General features: G+C 43.2%; 1 protein-coding gene and 1 pseudogene across 2 annotated transcripts in view; one reads left to right on the top strand and one right to left on the bottom strand.

The window, feature by feature from the left end:
* Positions 1-557: 557 nt before the first annotated feature.
* LOC140714908 (peptidyl-prolyl cis-trans isomerase F, mitochondrial pseudogene) lies at positions 558-1,337 on the top strand (annotated as a pseudogene).
* Positions 1,338-6,439: 5,102 nt separating this feature from the next.
* Positions 6,440-20,089, bottom strand: part of LOC140714854 (monocyte to macrophage differentiation factor-like) — a 69,163-nt gene continuing 55,513 nt past the window's right edge. For both annotated transcript variants that reach the window (XM_073026531.1, XM_073026532.1), the window contains exons 6-7: positions 16,810-16,879; positions 6,440-10,401 (exon numbers count right to left, since the gene is read on the bottom strand). In XM_073026531.1, the coding sequence (XP_072882632.1) occupies positions 10,198-10,401; positions 16,810-16,879 (274 nt within the window). In that variant the 3' untranslated portion in view covers positions 6,440-10,197. The remainder of the gene's footprint in view (positions 10,402-16,809; positions 16,880-20,089) is intronic.

Raw genomic sequence — 20,089 nt, 5'->3', positions numbered from 1 at the left:
TATTGAAAATCTTTTCTTTGTACTTTTGTCAGTTAAATAAGGGTTCACGTGAAGTAACATATCACAGATTTTTGTTTTTATTGCATTTTGGAAAATATCCCAACTTTTCTGGAAATGGGATTTGTAGATCAGTTGGAAAAATAGACTAAAAAATGGCAGATGGAATTTAATGCAGACAAGTGTGAGATGTTACACTTCGACAGGACCAACCAGGTCTTGCACAGTCCACAGGGTAGGACACTGAGGAGTGTGGTAGAACAAAGGGATCTGTGAATTCATAATTCATTGAAAGTGGCATCAAAGGTAGACTGGGTCATAAAGAAAGCTTTTGGCACATTGGCTTTCATTAATCAAAGTATTGAGTACAGGAGATGGGATCACACAAGATGCTGGAGGAACTCAGCAGGCCAGGCAGCATTTATGGAAATGAGTACAGTCGATGTTTTGGGCTGAGACCCTTCATCAAGACTGATGAAAAAAAGATGAGGAGGGAATTAGCACTCCTAGCAGCGTGCTCGGTTGAGGTTAGCACCAAGTGGTGAGAGGAAAAAAATAGAATGGGCAACCCTCACGTCTTCTTCAACATTGGTTTTGATAAACAACTAGTGGACCGCATTGTATTCGAGCTAAGCAGCGATGTTGTCCCAAAACTGCAGAGAACTTCCGTGTGCTTTGTACCAAACCAGTGGGTGAGGGGTTTAAGGGATCAATTTTTCACCGAATAATTCCTAGCTTTATGTGCCAAGGTGGAGATTTCACAAAAGGCAATGGCACAGGGGGCAAATCCATCTATGGTAACAAATTTCCAAATGAGAACTTCATACCCAAACATGAAGGAGAAGGAATACTGTCAATGGCAAATGCTGGGCCCAATACAAATGGATCACAATTTTTAATCTGTACTGCCCAAACTAGTTGGTTGGATGGAAAGCATGTTGTGTTTGGCCGTGTGGTAGAAGGCTACGATGTTGTAAAACAAATGGAATCAAAGGGATCGCAGAGTGGAAAGACAAGTGTTACTGTTCGCATTCTTGACTGTGGAACAATGTGATGAGAACATTCCTATGGTGGCTGCTCAGTCTTTTTTCCATTGGTACATTGCTATGAAGGTGGCAAAATCCAAATCTCAAGTAGATTTGTGTAATCGTACATTTCCAAGTTACCTGAGCCTTTTGCCCAGGTTGGAGCCTGAACCATCAATTTTCAGTGATCTGTGGCAGTGCTTAGCCTTTAACTTTTTCATGAGGTATAATGGAATTGTGTTTATTTTAGCCTTGTACTAAAACACTTCATTCAAATAAAATGTACATTTGCTCACCAAAAAAAAAGAAAAAAAAGATGAGGAATCAGAGTAAGAAGGTGGGGGGGGGGGGGGGGAGGAAGAAACACAAGGAGATAGGTGAAACCGGGAGGGGTAAAGGGTGAAGTAAAGAGCTGGAAAGTTGATTGGTGAAAGGGATACAAGGCTGGAGAAAGGGGATTCTGGAAGACTTCAGCTTCTCTCACTTCCTGCAAACAAAAGGTGTAGCTATGGGCCCTCGCGTCGGTCCCATTTAGGCCTGCCTTGTTGTTAGCTCTGTGGAATAGTCTGTGTTCCAAGCCTACAATGGTATTACTCCTCAACATTTCTTATGCTTCATTAATAGATAGATAGATAGATAGATAGATACTTTATTCATCCCCATGGGGAAATTCAACTTTTTTTTCCAATGTCCCATACACTTGTTGTAGCAAAACTAATTACATACAATACTTAACTCAGTAAAAAAATATGATATGCATCTAAATCACCGTCTCAAAAAGCATTAATAATAGCTTTTAAAAAGTTCTTAAGTCCTGGCGGTAGAATTGTAAAGCCTAATGGCATTGGGGAGTATTGACCTCTTCATCCTGTCTGAGGAGCATTGCATCGATAGTAACCTGTCACTGAAACTGCTTCTCTGTCTCTGGATGGTGCTATGTAGAGGATGTTCAGAGTTATCCATAATTGACCGTAGCCTATTCAGCGCCCTTCGCTCAGCTACCGATGTTAAACTCTCCAGTACTTTGCCCACGACAGAGCCCGCCTTCCTTACCAGCTTATTAAGACGTGAGGCGTCCCTCTTCTTAATGCTTCCTCCCCAACACGCCACCACAAAGAAGAGGGCGCTCTCCACAACTGACCTATAGAACATCTTCAGCATCTCACTACAGACATTGAATGACGCCAACCTTCTTAGGAAGTAATGACTGCATTGGTGCTCTTTCCTGCACCCATGCTGAGCTTGTCAACTTCATCAACTTTGCCTTCAACTTCCACCCTGTCCTCAAATTTACTTGGTCCATTTCCAACACCTCCCTCCCCTTTCTCAATCTCTGGAGACAGCTTATCTACTGATGTCTATTACAAATCCACGGACTCTCACAGCTACCTGGACTATACCTCCTTCCACACTGTACTTGTAAAATCACTATTCCCTTCTCTCAATTCTTCCATCTCCACCACATCTGCTCTCAACATGAGGCTTTTCATTCCAGAACGAAGGAGATGATCCTCCTTCTTCAAAGAAAGGGGCTTCCCTTCCTCCACCATCAATGCTACCCTCAACCACATCTCTTCCATTTCGTGCACGTCTGCCCTCACCCTATCAATCTCGCCATCCCACCAGGGATAAGGTTCTTCTGGTCCTCACCTACCACCCCACCAGCCTCCATGTCAGCACATAATTCTCTACAACTTCTGCCATCTCCAACAGGACCCCACCACCAAGCACATATCCCCCCCACCCCAACTTGCTGCTTTCTGCAGGGACTGCTCCCTATGTGATTCCCTTGTCCATTTAGCCATATAACAATCACAGCACGGAAACAGGCCATTCCGGCCCTCCTAGTCCGTGCCAAACTCTTAATCTCACCTAGTCCCACCTACCCGCACTCAGCCCATAACCCTCCACTCCTTTCCTGTCCATATACCTATCCAATTTTACCTTAAATGACACAACTGAACTGGCCTCTACTCATTCCACACAGCTATCACTCTCTGAGTAAAGAAATACCCCCTCGTGTTTCCCTTAAACTTTTGCCCCCTAACTCTCAAATCATGTCCTCTCGTTTGAATCTCCCCTACTCTCAATGGAAACAGCCTATTCACATCAACTCTATCTATCCCTCTCAACATTTTAAATACCTCGATCAAATCCCCCCTCAACCTTCTACGCTCCAATGAATAGAGACCTAACTTGTTCAACCTTTCTCTGTAACTTAAGTGCTGAAACCCAGGTAACATCCTAGTAAATTGTCTCTGCACTCTCTCTAATTTATTGATATCTTTCCTATAATTCGGTGACCAGAACTGTACACAATATTCCAAATTTGGCCTTACCAATGCCTTGTACAATTTTAACATTACATCCCAACTTCTGTACTCAATGCTCTGATTTATAAAGGCCAGCGTTCCAAAAGCCTTCTTCACCACCCTATCTACATGAGACTCCACCTTCAGGGAACTATGCACTGTTCTTCCTAGATCTCTCTGTTCCACTGCATTCCTCAATGCCCTACCATTTACCCTGTATGTTCTATTTGGATTATTCCTGCCAAAATGTAGAACCTCACACTTCTCAGCATTAAACTCCATCTGCCAACATTCAGCCCATTCTTCTAACCAGCATAAATCTCCCTGCAAGCTTTGAAAACCCACCTCATTATCCACAACACCTCCTACCTTAGTATCATCAGCATACTTACTAATCCAATTTACCACCCCATCATCCAGATCATTTATGTATATTACAAACAACATTGGGCCCAAAACAGATCCCTGAGGCACCCCGCTAGTCACCGGCCTACATCCCGCCCTACTGCTCTATCTCCTGGCACTTATCAATGCAAGTGCAACAAGTACTGCACCTGCTCATATACCTCCTCCCTCACTGCCATCCAGGGCCCCAAACAGTTGTTCCAGGTGAGGCAACACTTCACCTGTGAGTCTGTTGGGGGTCATCTACTGTATCTGGTCCTCTTGGTGTGTCCTCCTATCTAACTGTGAGACCTGATGTAGATCAGGAGACTGCTTTGCCAAGCACCTAATCTCCGTCTGCCAAAAAAATGTGCGTCACTCATTTTAATTCACCTTCCCATTTCCATTCTGACATGTCAGTACATGGGCTCCGCTACTGTCATGACAAGGTCATACTCAGGTTGGAGGAGCAACACCTTATATTCCGTCTGGGTAGCCTCTGACTTGATGACATGAACATCGATTTCTTGAACTTCTGGTAATACTCCCCCTTCGCCATTCCCATTTCCCTCTCTCACCTTATCTCCTTGCCTGCCCATCACTTCCTTCTGGTGCTTGTCCCCCTTTTCTTTCTTCCATGGACTTCTGTCCTCTCCTATCAGATTCCCCCTTCTCCAGCCCTGTATCTCTTTCACCAATCAACTTCCCAACTCTTTACTTCACCCCTCCCTCCTCCTGGTTTCACTTATCACCTTGTGTTTCTTCCTCCCCTCCCCCCACCTTCTTACACTGACCCCTCATCTATTTTTTCTCCAGTCCTGATTAAGGGCTTCAGCCTGAAATGCTGACTGCTTTTCATAAATGCTGCATGTCCTGCTGAGTTCCTCCAGCTTTTACTTTACTTTATTGTCACCAAACAATTGATACTAGAGCGTACAATCATCAGTGATATTTGATTCTGCGTTTCACGCTCCAGGTACGGCCCAGATCTGGGTCAAGATCCGTTCAGCAGTCTTATCACAGTTGGGAAGAAGCTGTTCCCAAATCTGGCCGTACGAATCTTCAAGCTCCTGAACCTTCTCCCGGAGGGAAGAGGGACAAAAAGTGTGTTGGCTGGGTGGGTCGTGTCCTTGATTATCCTGGCAGTTTTGGTCACCTACCTTAAGGAAAGTTGTAAACAAAGTTGAAAGAGTAAGAGAAAATTTACAAGGATGTTGCTGGGTCTGGAGGACCTGAGTTATAAGGAAAGGTTGAATAGGCTAAGACTTTATTCCTTGGAACATAGTAGATTGAAAGGAGATTTGATAGAAGTATACAAAATTATGAAGGGTATAGTTAGGGTAAGTGCAAGCAGGCTTTCACCTCTGAGTTTGGGTGGGACTACAACTAGAGGTCATAGGTTAAGGGTAAAAGGTGCAGTTTAAGGGGAACATGAGGGATCCCACACCCAAACATAAACAGAACAATATTATATCTGCTATCCAATGCAATGAGAACTGCACAGATGAGACAAAACAACCACTTCACAAACAGACGGCCCAACAGAGGAGGGCTAACACCTCAAGTCAAGACTCAGCTGTAATTCTACCCCTAAAGGACAATGGACACTACTTTGATAACAATGTGCACATTTTGGACAGGGAGGGCAGGTGATTTGAAAGAGGGGTTAAAAGAGCATTCTTCATCAAACGGGAAAACCCATCCCTGAACAGAGAGGGTGGGGTACGACAGATCAGCTTACAATATAGTTCTTAATCTTTACCCATTGTCTTCACAACAGTTCACACCTGCATTCATTCAAAAATAAGACTAATGACTCTTAACAACCTCATGTGATTGATATAGTACCTTCAAATATAACCGGAACTACCCACCATGTATTAGAATTGAAGAAGCCTCTCAGATGAGTGGCGAAATGTCTTCTAGACAATATAGGAAGTCCAGTTGCTTTGATAGGAGGGAAAACTTCACTCAGAGGGTCATGAAAATATGGAACGAGCTGCAGCATAAGTGATGCATGCGAGCTCAACTTCAATGTTTAAGAGAAGTTTGAGTAGGTATATGGATGGTAGCGGTATGAAGGGCTGTGGTTGCGGTGTAGGTCAATTGGAATAGGCTGGTTAAATGGTTTGGCAGAGATTCGATGGGTTGAAGGGCTTGATTCTATGTTGTACTTTTCTATGACTCTATATTGCACCCTGACCAACACATTAGATTCCTAATACATGTCAATGTATATGGGAAATAAAGTTGATCCTTGTACAAAGCATTGATTAGGCTGTACTCGGAGGAATGTGCAGAGTTCTTGACCAACACATTAGATTCCTAATACATGTCAATGTATATGGGAAATAAAGTTGATCCTTGTACAAAGCATTGATTAGGCTGTACTCGGAGGAATGTGCAGAGTTCTCGTTGCCACAGTATCGGAATGACATGACTGAGCTGGAGAGGGGGCAACAAGGATGTTGCCTGATTTAGAAAGCTGGAATTATCAGGAAAGATTGGACAGACTGGGATATTTTATCCCTGTTATGAAGGAGGTCAAGAGTTGACATGGTATCTTTGATGTCTGGGGTATTGTGCTTGCAGTATATCGGCTTTCTCTCAATCTACTGCTCATTAGGGTGTGCTGTGGCAGGAGTTATAAAGCTAACAGCACTTACTTATTCTGTGCATAGATAATCTTGCAAAACTCAGAAAATACAAATACACAAAATGTATTTTTAAGTCAGCTGCAGTCTGTTTTATTGAGATACACTATATGTGTATGTAGAAAATATGCAACACATTCGCAGTAAAAGGCAGACGATATTGATTCCTTACACATTACACAGACCTACAATGGGAGTTCAATAATGGCATGAATATGAATTAAACTTACAACCCAGCACTGAAGCAGAGAGTTAAACATTTCTGAGCCATAGCAGAGCGCACTGCCCCACACACACACACCCTCTCTATCAGTGGTTTGATCATAATACAGTTCAGTTAAAACATTAGCAGTGCAGTTTCAAGTACAGTGGACCATCTCTGGTCAGAATTGTCCACATTGCATCAATATTAGAGCATGCCAGAGGATTTTGTTTTCTAAATGGCAGCCGTGGGACTTAAGGCTGCTGTCACCCTCCAGTGTCACAGAATGATTGCACAGAATTTCAACTTAAACACTTGTCTGAAGCAAGAGCTTACCTTTGCAGACTAAGCCTTACTGGTATGCCCTGTGTGCACAGTAATTGCAATACAAGGTGTGCAGACATTCCACGTTTACAGCTTCACCCACCACCTTTAAGCTACAGGTCCCATTGTCCCAAATTTTCCCAAACCAGTCTTCCAAATTCACATAGGGACCTGAGAAGCCCAATCAACCAGCAATCCAGGGCACACGGATGTAAAAGCCTGTATACAGCAGAGGTTTTTAGCTATTCTATGACCGAGCCACAGGAACTAGTTAAGTAGAGAAAATGTCCACATACTGTACATAGCCATCAGGTCCAGCAGTCATTGTAAACTCAGTAATCATTTCACAGTTTATGATCACAGCAGCTGGATCAGGAATATAAAATCAGAATACCCTGTCCATAAAATATTGGCATACACCAATCTACACCAAATAAACCACAAATCTGTACACACACACACACACACACACACACACACACACACACACACACACACACACACACACACACACACACACACACACACACACACACACACACACACACACACACACACACACACACACACACACACCCCCCCCCCCCCTCATTAAAAAAAGAAAACGGATCAGTAGCCAGCATCTCAGAAACATCACAAACTCATTTGCAAGCCCTGCTTTTCCTCCATGCATAACCATTGTTGTGAGGATCCCTAACAGCAGTTAGTGAACCTGTGCCCAGCAAGCACTCGTGGATTAAACCTCATGCAGTAGCTTCCCACTTTTGCTAGACAGCAATGGATAGAACAAATCCATTCCCTCTCCCTGGCTTGGAAAGCACACAAAGGACAAAAGGCAGTGATTCACTGTCTGAAGACACGTGGCACACGCGTACACACACACACTCTCTCAAACACAAAGACGTGTGCACGCACGCGCGCACACACACACACACACTCTCTCTCTCTCACACTCATGGACCTACATAAAGACACACACGCATACACATGCAGCAGATTGAACTGGCGTCAGGCCATGTGACAAGGGGGTCGTGGTGATAACGCTGGGGTCACAGAGCTGAATCTAGGCACCTTTAGAAATGCTTTTACCTAGTGTGTTCCATTACTTGCATCCTCTTTTGTAGCTGACAGTTTCTGAGTGAAAATACCTTGTTCTCTCGCTTGGTCCGTATTTCCCAGGCTAATTCCCTGGGTTTACCTTGTGTGCTCCATCATTTGGTGATGACCAGAATGACTCTGGAAATAATGTAAAGACTTGTGATTCCTCCCCTCTATCAATAGGTCTAGATTCCACTCCCACCTCAACAGAGCGTAGCCCTGCTAAAGTGCTACTGCCCATACCCCCTTTGAGTGAAATGCCCCATTAAATTTTCTACTCCCTCCCAGCACCTAGTACAGTAGGGATCCTTTCTGTAAGTCGAGCTGTATGAGCTTAGTAATTTCACTTAGCAAGCAGAGTTTATTAAAAAAATGCCATCTAGATTTCAGTTTTGACAAAAGAGCACCTTTGAAATCTAAACAAGACCATTGAGGTATTTGATGCATCACACAGAGCCAGTGTAACAGAGACACATACAGGTTCACACTCTGCTGGTTGGACTCACCAAGTGAGAAGCTGATTCACCAACCCTCACCCCACTCCCTCTAAACAATACCAAACGAGGACAGGCAGCAAAGTCTGCAATTCAGTTGATGTTGTAAGGGAAAAGACGAGAGACTCTGCAGATGTTGAAAGTCTACAGCAACACACACAAAATGCTGGAGGAACTCAACAGGTCAGGCAACATCAATAGAGGGGAATAAACAGTCGATATTTTGGGCTTGATGAAGGGTCTTGGCCCAAAATGTTGACTGTTTATTCCACTCCAGAGATGCTGCCTAACCTGCTGAGTTCCTCCAGCATTGTGTTTGCGTTGATATTGTAAGGGTTTCCCCACTGCAGGGAGAATGATGACCAGATTTTTGTCTCCTTTGGTAACACTCCTGGCATGCACCTGAACTGGTCTCACACCTTCCATAGCACAGTGGAGGTTGTGAGTTGAGCTGGAGCCTGTATTAGGATGAGGAAGAAGTTGTTCAATGACAATTAGACTGAGTTCTGCAGTCAGCCCAGAATAACTTGCCTACCCAATTTGGTGCAACTAAGAAAGAGCCACTTTCCAAAAATCTGTTGGCTGCATATAAAAACATACTTTCATACTGCTGGGAAAAGTTTTCACAAAATGTAAACCATTTATTGTTTAAGTTTAGTTCACTCTTTCAGAGTTGGTGTGGTAGGAAAATCAAGTTCTAATGCCCAGCTTAGTGTACAAAGCCGAAAAGTGTGGTAGGATCCACAGGAGACAGCGAGAGAGAACAGGCTGCTGCTGCTCAGTTACAAAAATGAGGTAAATCAGAATCTCTCCTGATCAACAGTCTGATGACAACTTCAGTTAACCCACTGCCTTGGTAGCAGAGATTTGCAGAAATGTGGCTAAGCAGTTTCCACATACGAGAGTGGCTTGCTGCCTGTCATCTTGTAAAGAACAATTAATCAGAACAAAAGTGCTTTTGTTGTGTTCCTCATTGCCAGCCTGTTGCTGGAACCGAGAGAACCCAATTTACAATACTGTTGATGCACACTACACAACCCTGATGGAGATTCTCAAAAATCCACCCCTTCAGCAGCCCATGCTGCTCCCAGAAATATAGTATCAATTAGTTTGTCAGCAGCGAATACATTGAAAACATCTCACCCAAAGCCCTTCCCCAACAACTGAGCAAGTCTAAGGTTTTCCAATGAAAACCGAGGTATAAAATGCCACACTAAACTGGAATGTATCAGTTTGATTTTCAGTGGAGGTTTGAGTCAAACTGTATAATGCCCACAAGACCACAAGTCACTTAGTTATTTATAAAAAGGATACCCTGCAGAATTGTTTGTGTTCATTTCAGTCCTCACATTATTCACTGTGCTTCACTTTCCAAATACAAAATTCCACAGAGCACAGTGAAATCTAGTCAATCATGTCCATGTCCACATCGTTGAGGAAAGCTGATATTTTCAAGCTCCATTACACTGGTGGGGGAGAAAGTAAAATGCGAAAACAAATGTGAAGAGCAAACCGAGAGGATCCCTACCCAACAACCACTGCCATTCACTGCCCATCAGCCTCCAGGCAACAGTTTTGTGTTAATTTGAAGCTGGAGGTTGTTTGAACATTTGTGGCAGCTCCTCTCAGCCTGCTGCCACGACGGGATGTTTCCACCAAATGTCTAATTCACCAGTTAGCTCCGAAAGCACACGGGCTGGATGCAGGTTAGAAGTCCTTCCATATGGGCGATGCAGGGCTCCAGTACAGGTATCTCCAGATGGCATAATAGTGCACAGCTGCAGCCAGAGCAACGAAGATGTGCCAGATGGCGTGGGCAAAAGGAATGATCCCATCACTTTTGAAAAACACCACTCCCAGGCAGTACAGCATGCCACCCCACATCAGTTCCTGGATCCCTTCAGTGTTGGGCTGCACAAGAAAGACATGTCATTAAACCCACTTTTACACATAGCACATACTAGATCCATCAAAACTGCCGCACAGATTGATAGGGTGCGTAAGGTAGTGTACGGAGTATTGGCCTTCATTACCCGGGGGATTGAATTCAAAAGTTGCGGGAAGGAAGGGTTAGATTGATCGTGGAGTAGGTTATAAGTTTGGCACATTGTGAGCCAAAAGGCCTGGGCTGCACCATTCAATGTTCTACATTCATTTGCCATTGTGGTCCTGTCAACTGATGAAATAAGATGAAATAAATGATGAAGTAAATTGGAAGGAGCTGCTGGCAGGGATGTCAGCAGAGCAGCAATAGCATGCGTTTCTGGGGGAAATGAGGAAGGTGCAGGACATGTGTATTCCAAAAATGAAGAAATACTTAAATAGCAAAATAGTAGAATCATGGCTGACAAGGGAAGTCAAAGCTAAAGTAAAAACAAAGCAAAAATTAGTGGGAAGATAGAGGATTGGGAAGTTTTCAAAAACCTACAGAAAGCAACTAAAAGAATCATTAGAAGGAAACAAAAATATGAAAGCAAGCTCGCAAGTAATATCAAAGTGGATAGTAACACACACAAAATGCTGGTGGAACACAGCAGGCCAGGCAGCATCTATAATTTCCAGCATCTGCAGATTTCCTTGTGTTTGCCTTTCAAAGTGGATAGTGAAAGCTTTTTCAAGTATATAAAAAATAAAAGAGAGATGAGAGTGGATATACGACTGCCAGAAAATGAGGCAGGAGAAATAATAACGGGGGACAAGGAGATAGCAGATAAACTAATTGAGTAATTTGCATCAGTCTTCACTGTGGAAGACACTAGCAGTGTGCCAGATGTTGTAGTGTGTGAAGGAAGAGAAGTGGGTGCAGTTACTACTATGAGGGAGAAGGTGCTCAAAAAGCTGAAAGACCTAAAAGTACGTAAGTCACCTGGACCAGGTGAACTGCACCCTAGGGTTCTGAAAGAGGTAGCGTTAGAGATTGTGGTGGCATTAGCAATGATCTTTCAAAAACCATTGGACTCTGGCATGGTGCCAGAGGACTGGAAAATTGCAGATGTCACTCCACACTTTAAGAATGGAGTAAAGCAGCAGAAAGGAAATTATAGACCAGTTAGCCTGACCTCAGTGGTTGGGAAGATGTTAGAGTCAATTGTTAAGGACGAGGTGATGGAGTACTTGGTGACACAAGACAAGATAGGACAAAATCAGCATGGTTTCCTTTGGGGAGAATCCTGCCTGATGAATCTATTGGAATTCTTTGAGGAGATTACAAGTAGGATAGATAAAGGGGATGCAGTGGATGTTGATAATTTGGACTTTCAGAAGGCCTTTGACAAGGTGCCACACATGAGGCTGCTTACCAAGTTAAAAGCCCATGGTATTACAGGAGAGTTACTAAGATGGTTAGAGCATTGGCTGATTGGAAGAAGGCAGCAAGTGGAAATAAAAGGATCTTTGCCTGGTTGGCTGCCAGTGACTAGTGGTGTTTCGCAGGGGTCGGTTTTGGACCACTCCTTTTTATACTGCATATAAATGATTTAGATGATGGAATAGATGCCTTTGTTGCCAAGTTTGCAGATAATATGAAGATTATTGGAGGGGCAGGTAGGATGCAGAAGGACTTAGACAGATTAGGAGAATGAGAAACTGGCAAATGAAATATAATATTGGAAAATGCATGGCAATGCACTTTGGTAGTAGAAATAAATATGTGGACTGTTTTCTAAAAGGGGAGAAAATCCAAAAATCTGAGATGCAAAGGGACTTGGGAGTCCTTGTGTAGAACATCCTAAGGTTTAACTTGCAGGTTGAGTCTGTGGTGAGGAAGGCAAATGCAATGTTAGCATTCATTTCAAGAGGTCTAGAATGCAAGAACAGGGATGTGATGCTGAGGCTTTATAAGGCACTGGTGAGGCCTCACATTGAGTATTTAGGCTGGCATTGGTGAGGATCCAGAGGAGGTTCACAAGGATGATTCCAGGAATGAAAGGGTTATCATACAAGGAACGTTTGATAGTTCTGGGTCTGTACTTGCTGGAAATTAGAAGGATGAGGGGGCTGTCATTGAAAACTTTTGAACGTTGAAAGGCCTAGGCAGAGTAGATGTGGAAAGGATGATTCCCATGGTGGGAGAGTCTAGGACAAGAGGGCACAACCTCAGGATAGAGGGGCGTCCTTTCAAAACAGAGGCAGAGAAATTTCTTTAGCCAGAGGGTGGTGAATTTGTGGAATCTGTTGCCACATGCAGCTGGGGAGGCCTGGTCATTGGGTGTATTTAAGGCAGAGATTGTTTGGTTTTTGATTGGGCATGGCATCAAAAGTTGTGGACAGAAGGCCGTGAAATGGGGTTGAAAAGGAGAGAAAAAAAGGATCAGTGATGATTGAATGTTGGAGCAGACTCAATGGGCCAAATAGCCTTATTCTGCTCCTATGTCTTATGGTCTTAAAAGGATGCCCCTCAATTTTGAGGCTGTGCCCTCTAGTTCCAGATACCCCCACCAGAGGAAACATCCTCTCCACATCCACCTTATCTAGTCCTTTCAACATTCTGTTGGTTTCAATGAGATCCCCACATTCTTCTGAATTTCAGTGAGTACAGGCCCAAAGCTGCCAAACACCCCTCGTATGTTAACCCCTTCATTCCTGGAATCATCCTTGTGAACCTCCTCTGGACTCTCTCCAATGTCAGCACATCCTTTCTGAAATATGGGGCCCAAATCTGTTGGCAATACTTCAAGTGCAGCCTGAATAGTGTCTTGTAAAGCCTCAGCATTATCTCCTTGGTTTTATAGGAACATAGAAAACCTACAGCACAATACAGGCCCTTTGGCCCACAAAGCTGTGCTGAACATGTCCTTACCTGAGAAATTACCTAGGGTTGCTCATAGCCCTCTATTTTTCTGAGCTCCATATACCCGTCCAGGAGTCTCTTCAAAGACCCTATCTTACCTTTCTCCACCACCATTGCCAGCAGCCCATTCCATGCACTCGCACTCTCTGCATAAAAAACTTACCCCTGATATCTCCTCTGTACCTACTTCCAAGCACCTTAAAATTGTGCCCTCTCGTGCTAGCCATTCCAGCCCTGGGGAAAAGCCTCTGACTATCCACACAGTCAATTCCTCTCATCATCTTATACACCTCTATCAGCTCTCCTCTCATCCTCCATCGCTCCAGGGTCCTATATAGCTGCAACATTACCTCTCGGCTCCTAAACTCAATCCCACGATAGATGAAGGCCAATGCACCGTATGCTTTTTTAACCACAGAGTCAACCTGTGTAGCAGCTTTGAGTGTCCTATGGACTCGGACCCCAAGATCCCTCTAATTCTCCACGCTGCCAAGCATCTTACCATTAATACTATTATATTCTATTCCCCTTACAATAAGTGCCAACATTGCATTTGCCTTCTTTACCACAGACTCAACCTGTAAATTAACCTTCTGGGGGTCTTGCATAAGGATTCCAAATCCCTTTGCACCTCTGATATTTGAACCTTCTCTTCATTTAGATAATAGACTGCACTATTGTTCCTTTTACCAAAATGCATTATCATACATTTCCAAGCACTGTATTCCATTTGCTGCTTCTTTGCCCACTCTTCCCATTTGTCTAAGTCCACAAGACCATGAGATATAGGAGCAGAAATATGCCATTCGGCCCATTGAGTCTGCTCCAATTCGTCCAGTCATCCCCACTCCCCTGCCTTCACGCCATACGCTTTGATGCCCTGGCTAATCAAGAACCTATCTATCTCTGCCTTAAATACACCCAATGACTTGCCCTCCACAGCTGCTCGTGGCAACAAATTCCACAGATTTACCACTCTCTGACTAAAATAATTTCTCCACGCCTCAGTTCTAAATGGACGTCCTTCAAACCGGAAGTCATGTCCTCTTGTCCTAGAATTCCCCTACCATGGGAAATAACTGTCTGATGAACCTATTGGAATTCTTTGAGGATTACCTACCCATCTATCTTTATATCATCTTCAATCTTTGCCACAAAGCCATCAATTTCATTATCTAAATCATTGACAAACAATGTAAAAAATAGCAGTCCCAATACTGACCCCTGATAAACACCACTAGTCACCGGTAGCCAACCAGAAAAGGCCCCTTTTATACCCACTTGCTGCCTCCTGTCTGTCAGCCATTCCTCTATCCATGCCAGTATCTTCCCTGTAATGCCACAGGATTTTATCTTGTTAAGCAGCCTCATGTGTGACACCTGGTCAAATGCCTTCTGAAAATCCAAGTAACTGGCATCCATTGCCTCTTCTTTGTCCACCCTGCTTGTAACTTCCTCAAAGAACTCTAACAGATTTGTCAGCAAGATTTCCCTTTACAGAAACCATGCTGACTTTAACTTATTTTATCATTAGTCTCCAAATACTCCAAAACCTCGTCCTTAATAATGGACTCCAACACTTTCCCAACCACTGAAGTTAGGTTAACTGTCTTATAATTTCCTTCTTTTGCCTTCCTCCCTTCTTAAAGAGTGGAGTGACATTTGCAAACATCTAGTCAGATGGTTGAGAGGGTGAACAGCTTTAAGTTCCTTGACATACACATCACCGAGGATCTCACATGGTCTATACATAACGGCTGTGTGGTGAAAAAAGCACAACAGCACCTCTTTCACCTCAGATGGTTGAAGTAGTTTGGTATGGACTCCAAATACTTTCTACAGGGGCACAATTGAGAGCATCCTGACTGGCTGCATTACTGCTTGGTATGGGAACCTAGAGTGGTGTGGACAGCCCAGCGCATCTGTAGATGTGAACTTCCCACTATTCATGACATTTATAGAGACAGGTGTGTAAAAAGGGCCTGAAGGATCATTGTGGACCTGAGTCACCCCAACCACAAACTGTTCCAGCTGCTACTGTCTGGGAAACTGTACCACAACATAAAAGACAGGACCAACAGGCTCTGGTACAGCTTCTTCCACCAGGCCCTCAGACTGATTAATTCATGCTGACACAATTATATTTCTATGTTATATTGACTGTCCTGTTGTACATACTATTGATAATAAATTACTATAAATGGCACATTGCACATTTAGATGGAGACGTAACGTAAAGATTTTTACTCATAAATATGAAGGATGTACAAACATACATAATAACGTCAATTCAATTCCATTCCCCAGGGATCATGCAAGATCAAGTGATTCTTGAAAGATCATGACCAATGCACCCGTTATCTCTTCAGCCATCTCTCTCAGTATTCTGGGATGTAGTCCATCTGGTCCAGGTGACTTATCCACCTTAAGACTTTTGAGTTTGCCTAGCACTTTTTCCTTTGACATAGTAATAACACTCACTCCTGCTCTCTGACACTCATGGACCTCTGGCACACAGCTAGTGTTTTCCACAGGGAAGATTGATGCAAAGTGCTTATTAAGTTCATCTACCATTTCTTCGTCCCTATCACTAACTCACCTGCATCATTTTCAAGTGGTCCAATATCAACTCTCACCACATTTTCACTCTTTATATAACCAGAAAAAAAATAGTACCCTGCTTTAGATCATTGGCTAGTTTGCCCTCATATTTAATCTTTTCCCTTCCTGTAGCTTTTTTAGTTGCCTTTTATTGGATTTAAAAGCTTTCCGATCATCCAACATCCCACTCACTTTTGCTACCTTAAATGCCCTTTCCTTGGTGGTTCTTAACTTCTCTTGACAGCCACAGTTGCCTATCCCTGCCCCCTGTTCCAATTCTTCAGACACACATTTATCTGCCACCTCATTCAATTCCTATTCTCATCATCATAAGGCACTTCCTTCCTAACTCACTGTATTTTTTTTCAGGACCTCCTGCCTTTTTCTACCTATGTCGTTGGTACCATACGAACATTACTTTCGGTTGCTCACCCTCCCTTTTCAGGATATTGTGGACGCGTTCAGAAACATCACGGACTCTGGCACCTGAGAGGCAAACTACCATCATGTTTCCTTTTCCCATCCACAGAATTGCCTGCTATGGAACACTAGGTGATGGGAAGTAATTGGACAGGGACAGGAAGAAAATTAACAAGAGACCTTGATCCAATAAACAATGTAATGATACTGAGTTAAGATTTCAAATCAGAGAGGAAATCATCAAGATACAAGTCACCCACCAGGTAAATGTACAGAATTAATGTACAAAATGTATATTCAGCAACATGGAAGTTCACTAAAGGAATCTATAGGATTTAACAGAACATCCAGATTCATAAGGCAGTTAAGGAGGTTCATATGAATTTTTAGAAATATACTGTTTCTAAAGGAATCTAATGTTTTATGCATATGGATGTTATTTAACGCTGAGCTACCTGAGCTGAGAATTACACTTAAGGGAATGAGAGAGAATTATTTGGGACACTTACCATTGATGCTACGACCACAGCTGGAGAAAATCCCATTGTCAAGTAAAACAAAAGTTCAATAATCTTGTACCTGTGCAAAAGAAACACAAATGCACCTGTAAAATATACAGTTGCAAGAAAAAGTTTGTGAACCCTTTGCACTTACCTAGTTTTCTGCATTAATTACTCAAAAAATGTGGTCTGATTTTAATCTAAGTCACAATAATGGACAAACACAATCTGCCTAAACTGATAACGCAAAAACAATTGTACTTTTCATGTCTTTATTGAACATATTGTTTAATCATTCGCAGTCCAATATGGAAAAAGTAGTGAACCCTTGTATTTAATAACTGGTAGAACCTCCTTTAGCAGCAATAATCTCCAAACATTTCCTGTACCTGCTGATAAGACTTGCACAACAGCGAGGAGGAATTCTAGACCATTCCTCCACACAAAACTGTTTCAGTTCATCAATATTTCTAGGATAACTTGCATAAACAGCCCTCTTCAGGTCATGCCACAACATCTCAGTTGAGTTAAGGACTGGACTCAGACTTGGTCATTCTAAAACACAAACTTATTTTAAAATCATTCTGATGTTGATTTACTCCTGTGTTTCAGATCATTGTTTCGTCACATTGACTCATAAAAGGAGGGGGGTGTGATGGGCAAAACGAGTTTGAAACGGGGTCCAGACTTGACTCTATGAACTGTGCTGCTATTGAGAGAGGGGGGGAGGCGTCCAGTGCAAATGAGAGAGAGAGAGAGAGAGAAGATTTAATGTTATGGTTCCTCTGCTGATTGTTTACCTTTCTCCAAGGACACTTTGCCTGCTTGTTAAGATTCCTGCAGAGAGAGCAGGGCGGAGCCAGGTGTTGGACAGCTGGTGTCCAGCATGTGGAGATAAAAAGTAGGTCCTTTTCAATCCCGAGGGTTGAAAGAGCCTAGTTTTGGTTCCTGTGTGTGTGTGTGTGTGTGTGTGTGTGTGTGTGTGTGTGTGTGTGTGTGTGTGTGTGTGTGTGTGTGTGTGTGTGTGTGTGTGTGTGTGTGTGCGCGCGCATAAAAAATTGCTAACCTGTTCATATATTTGCATCTATATTACTGCATTATGTAGTTTACTAATAAACACTATTAGTTACTAGTAATACCAGACTCCGAAGTGTTTTCCATTTCTGCTGGTTCTTTAACCCGGTCACGGGGTACGTAAAAAATTGGGGGCTCGTCCGGGATTTGAACAAAAATTGCGTGGGGGGGCAGTTTGAATTGATTGGGGTATATTCCCTTATCTGATTTGGTTGTGTGGAAAACAAAAGGAAAACAGCAGAAATGGATGTTGAGGATTTTCTGGCAAGACCAGACCCTGCGGGCTTAAGGAAAGCTAAAAAGGATGAGTTGTGGGCAGTTGTTGAGGCCTTGAAACTCACAGAGGTCAAGAAGGGGATGACAAAGGTAGAAATGCAATGGAAGATAGCTGAATATTATGTCTTGGTGAAGGAATTTGATGCAGAGGTGTTAGAGCACTTTCCTATAGGGAAAGGGAAGGTCCAGGTACGCCTAGAAGAGATGAGACTTAAGTTAGAGGCGGAAGAAGCAAAGAAACAGAGGGAAGAAGCAAAGCAACAGAGAGAAGAAGCATAAAAAGAGACAGTTCGAGAGGGAGAAATGGCAATGGGAGGATCGCATGGCAGACCATGGGGAGAGGTTTAATGTTAGTCAGGAAATTAAGTTGGTACTTCCATTTGAGGAGACGGAAACCGATAGGTACTTCCTACATTTTGGAAAAGTGGCCATGATTCAGAAGTGGCCAACAGATAAGTGGGCTGTGTTGTTACCAAGTGTACTTAAGGGGAAGGCTCAAAGAGCATATTTGGCATTGCCTGTGGAAGACGCAGATGATTATGCTGAAGCGAAAGATGCTATACTTAAGACTTATGAGTTGGTGCCGGAGGCTTATCGACAAAAGTTCAGAGATTTAAGGAAGCATTGGAATCAAATATTTGTGGAGTTTGCCTATGAGAAGTGTGTGTACTTTGATCATTTGTGCGCTTCAGAAAAGGTGGATGAGGGTTTTGGCCAACTGAGGGAGTTGATCTTAATCGAAGAATTTAAAAGTTGTGTCCCTGACAACATACAGACATACCTGAATGAGAAGGAGACTAAGACCCTGTCAGGATCTGCTAAGTTAGCAGACGAGTATGCTTTAACCCACAAGGTAAAGTTTTCTCCGAGTAAGAGCTACCAGGGGGGTAGTAGGGATAATAGAGAGAGCCCGCCGGCTATTTCAGAAAGTAAGCCGGGGACTAGCAGAAATGGTGAGGAGGACGAGAAGCAGTCGGGAGGAATGTTCCCTAGTTTAACGTGTTTTAATTGTGGGAAGACCGGTCACGTAGCGTCTGGGTGTTTTGCTCCAAAAAGAGATAAAGGAAAAGGAAAAGCGACAACCCCGACTGCCTGCATTGAGCCAGTTAACAGACCGCTAAGGAAGGAGGGGTCAGACCGAGTTCAAGAAGGTCACGAGAGATTTATTTCAAACATGTTGGTATCTGTAAAGGAGGGGTCAACCCCGGTTCCAGTGAGAATCTGGAGAGACAATGGGGCTTGTCAGTCATTGATCCTAAGGAATGTGTTGGAATTCAGTGCTGAGATGGAGACTGGTGAAATGAATATGATAAAAGGTATTGGAAAAAGGACTGAGGCATAAAATATTTCTGAAATGTGACTTAGTATCCGGACTAGTCACAATAGGGGTGCGGTCTGAACTACCGATGGACAATGTGGATGTCTTACTTGGTAATGACCTGGTGGGAGGGGATGTGTACTCAGTAGTGCAACTAACGAGCAAGCCTGCGGCTGCTGAGGACCCACCCATAGATTCTGAAGTTTATCCCGCCTCCAAAGTAACCAGAAGCATGTGGAAAAAGGCTGCTGATACAAATATTGATTTATCCGAGACTTTCTTACCGTCCCTATATCAACAGGATTTACAGGATAGTAAGGCTGAGGAGAGTAAGGGGAACAAGGCAGATTTATCGTTATTGAGGAAAGAATTTGTGGAGGAACAGAGCAAAGATGCAGAAATTGTGGCTTTAAAAGAGACAGCTCTCACTGAGGAGGGAATTAAGAAGGATCCAGTGGAATACTATATTAAAGGTGGAGTGTTAATGAGAAAATGGAGACTGGCTACAGTGCCCGCAAATGAGGATTGGGCGATTGTACACCAGGTGGTGGTTCCGAAGGTTTTTAGGGCTGAAATTTTGAACTTGGCCCACAAGACGTCTATAGGTGGACATTTTGGAAT

The sequence above is a fragment of the Hemitrygon akajei genome, chromosome 22 (assembly GCF_048418815.1).
Source record: "Hemitrygon akajei chromosome 22, sHemAka1.3, whole genome shotgun sequence".
Lineage (NCBI taxonomy): Eukaryota > Metazoa > Chordata > Chondrichthyes > Myliobatiformes > Dasyatidae > Hemitrygon > Hemitrygon akajei.
This window is presented reverse-complemented; position numbering and strand designations above follow the sequence as displayed.